Here is an 826-nt window from a genome sequence, read left to right on the forward strand (position 1 = left end):
CTACTCTCTTTTGGAGAGAGAACCCCTTTTGAGAGGAAGGCCGAGATAAGAGAATGGAAGAGTACCAAGAGAACAATTAAGACTGTCAGCAAGAGAGATACCCTTATTAGGAATTCTACCAAGGTAATGGAGGTGAGTTTTGGACTGATTCATGGATAGACCAGAGATAAGACCAAAGATGTGGAGGATTCTTTTGAGAGTATGAATGTCTTTACATGAGGCTCTACAAAAGATGAGGGTATCGTCTGCAAACTGGAGGGTTCTAATATTGTTTAGTTCCCCTTTCAAATTAAGGTTAGAGAGGTCTCCAGAGAGAGCACTGGCTGAGATCATCTTACTCAGGACATCTACTATCAGCAAGAAGAGGAGGGGGGAGAGGGAGTCACCCTGTTTAAGGCCCCTATGACAGCGGAAGAAAGCAGTAGGTGAGCCATTAACTAAGACAGCAGACTTAGCTGAGGATAGAATATTAAGGATCCAGGTGCACCATAAGTCACTGAACCCTCTGGCTTTGAGGAGGATGAGGAGAAAATCCCAGTTAACACAATCGAATGCTTTGAAAAAATCTACTTTAATGGCACAAAGTTCTTTTTTGCCTGAGGAACAGAAGTTTATCATCTCATGGGCAAGGAGGATGGAATCAAGGGCAGATTTGCCTTTTTGAAAGGCTGATTGGGAATTATCAACTAGAGAAGGGATAAGGGGGCTGAGTCTATTGGATAAGATTTTGGAAAAAAATCTTAACTGAGCTATTGATAAGGCTAATGGGTCTGAAATCAGCTGGGGAACTGGCCCCATCAAATTTAGGGATAAGGGTGATATAGGA

At 42.6% G+C, this 826-nt stretch overlaps 1 protein-coding gene across 1 annotated transcript; it reads right to left on the reverse strand.

Moving 5' to 3' along the window:
* Positions 1-618, reverse strand: LOC109845720 (uncharacterized mitochondrial protein AtMg01250-like). The gene has a single exon (XM_020414992.1). It carries the CDS (start codon positions 616-618, stop codon positions 1-3), a length of 618 nt encoding a protein of 205 aa, XP_020270581.1.

This window comes from Asparagus officinalis, chromosome 6 (assembly GCF_001876935.1).
Source record: "Asparagus officinalis chromosome 6, Aspof.V1, whole genome shotgun sequence".
Lineage (NCBI taxonomy): Eukaryota > Viridiplantae > Streptophyta > Magnoliopsida > Asparagales > Asparagaceae > Asparagus > Asparagus officinalis.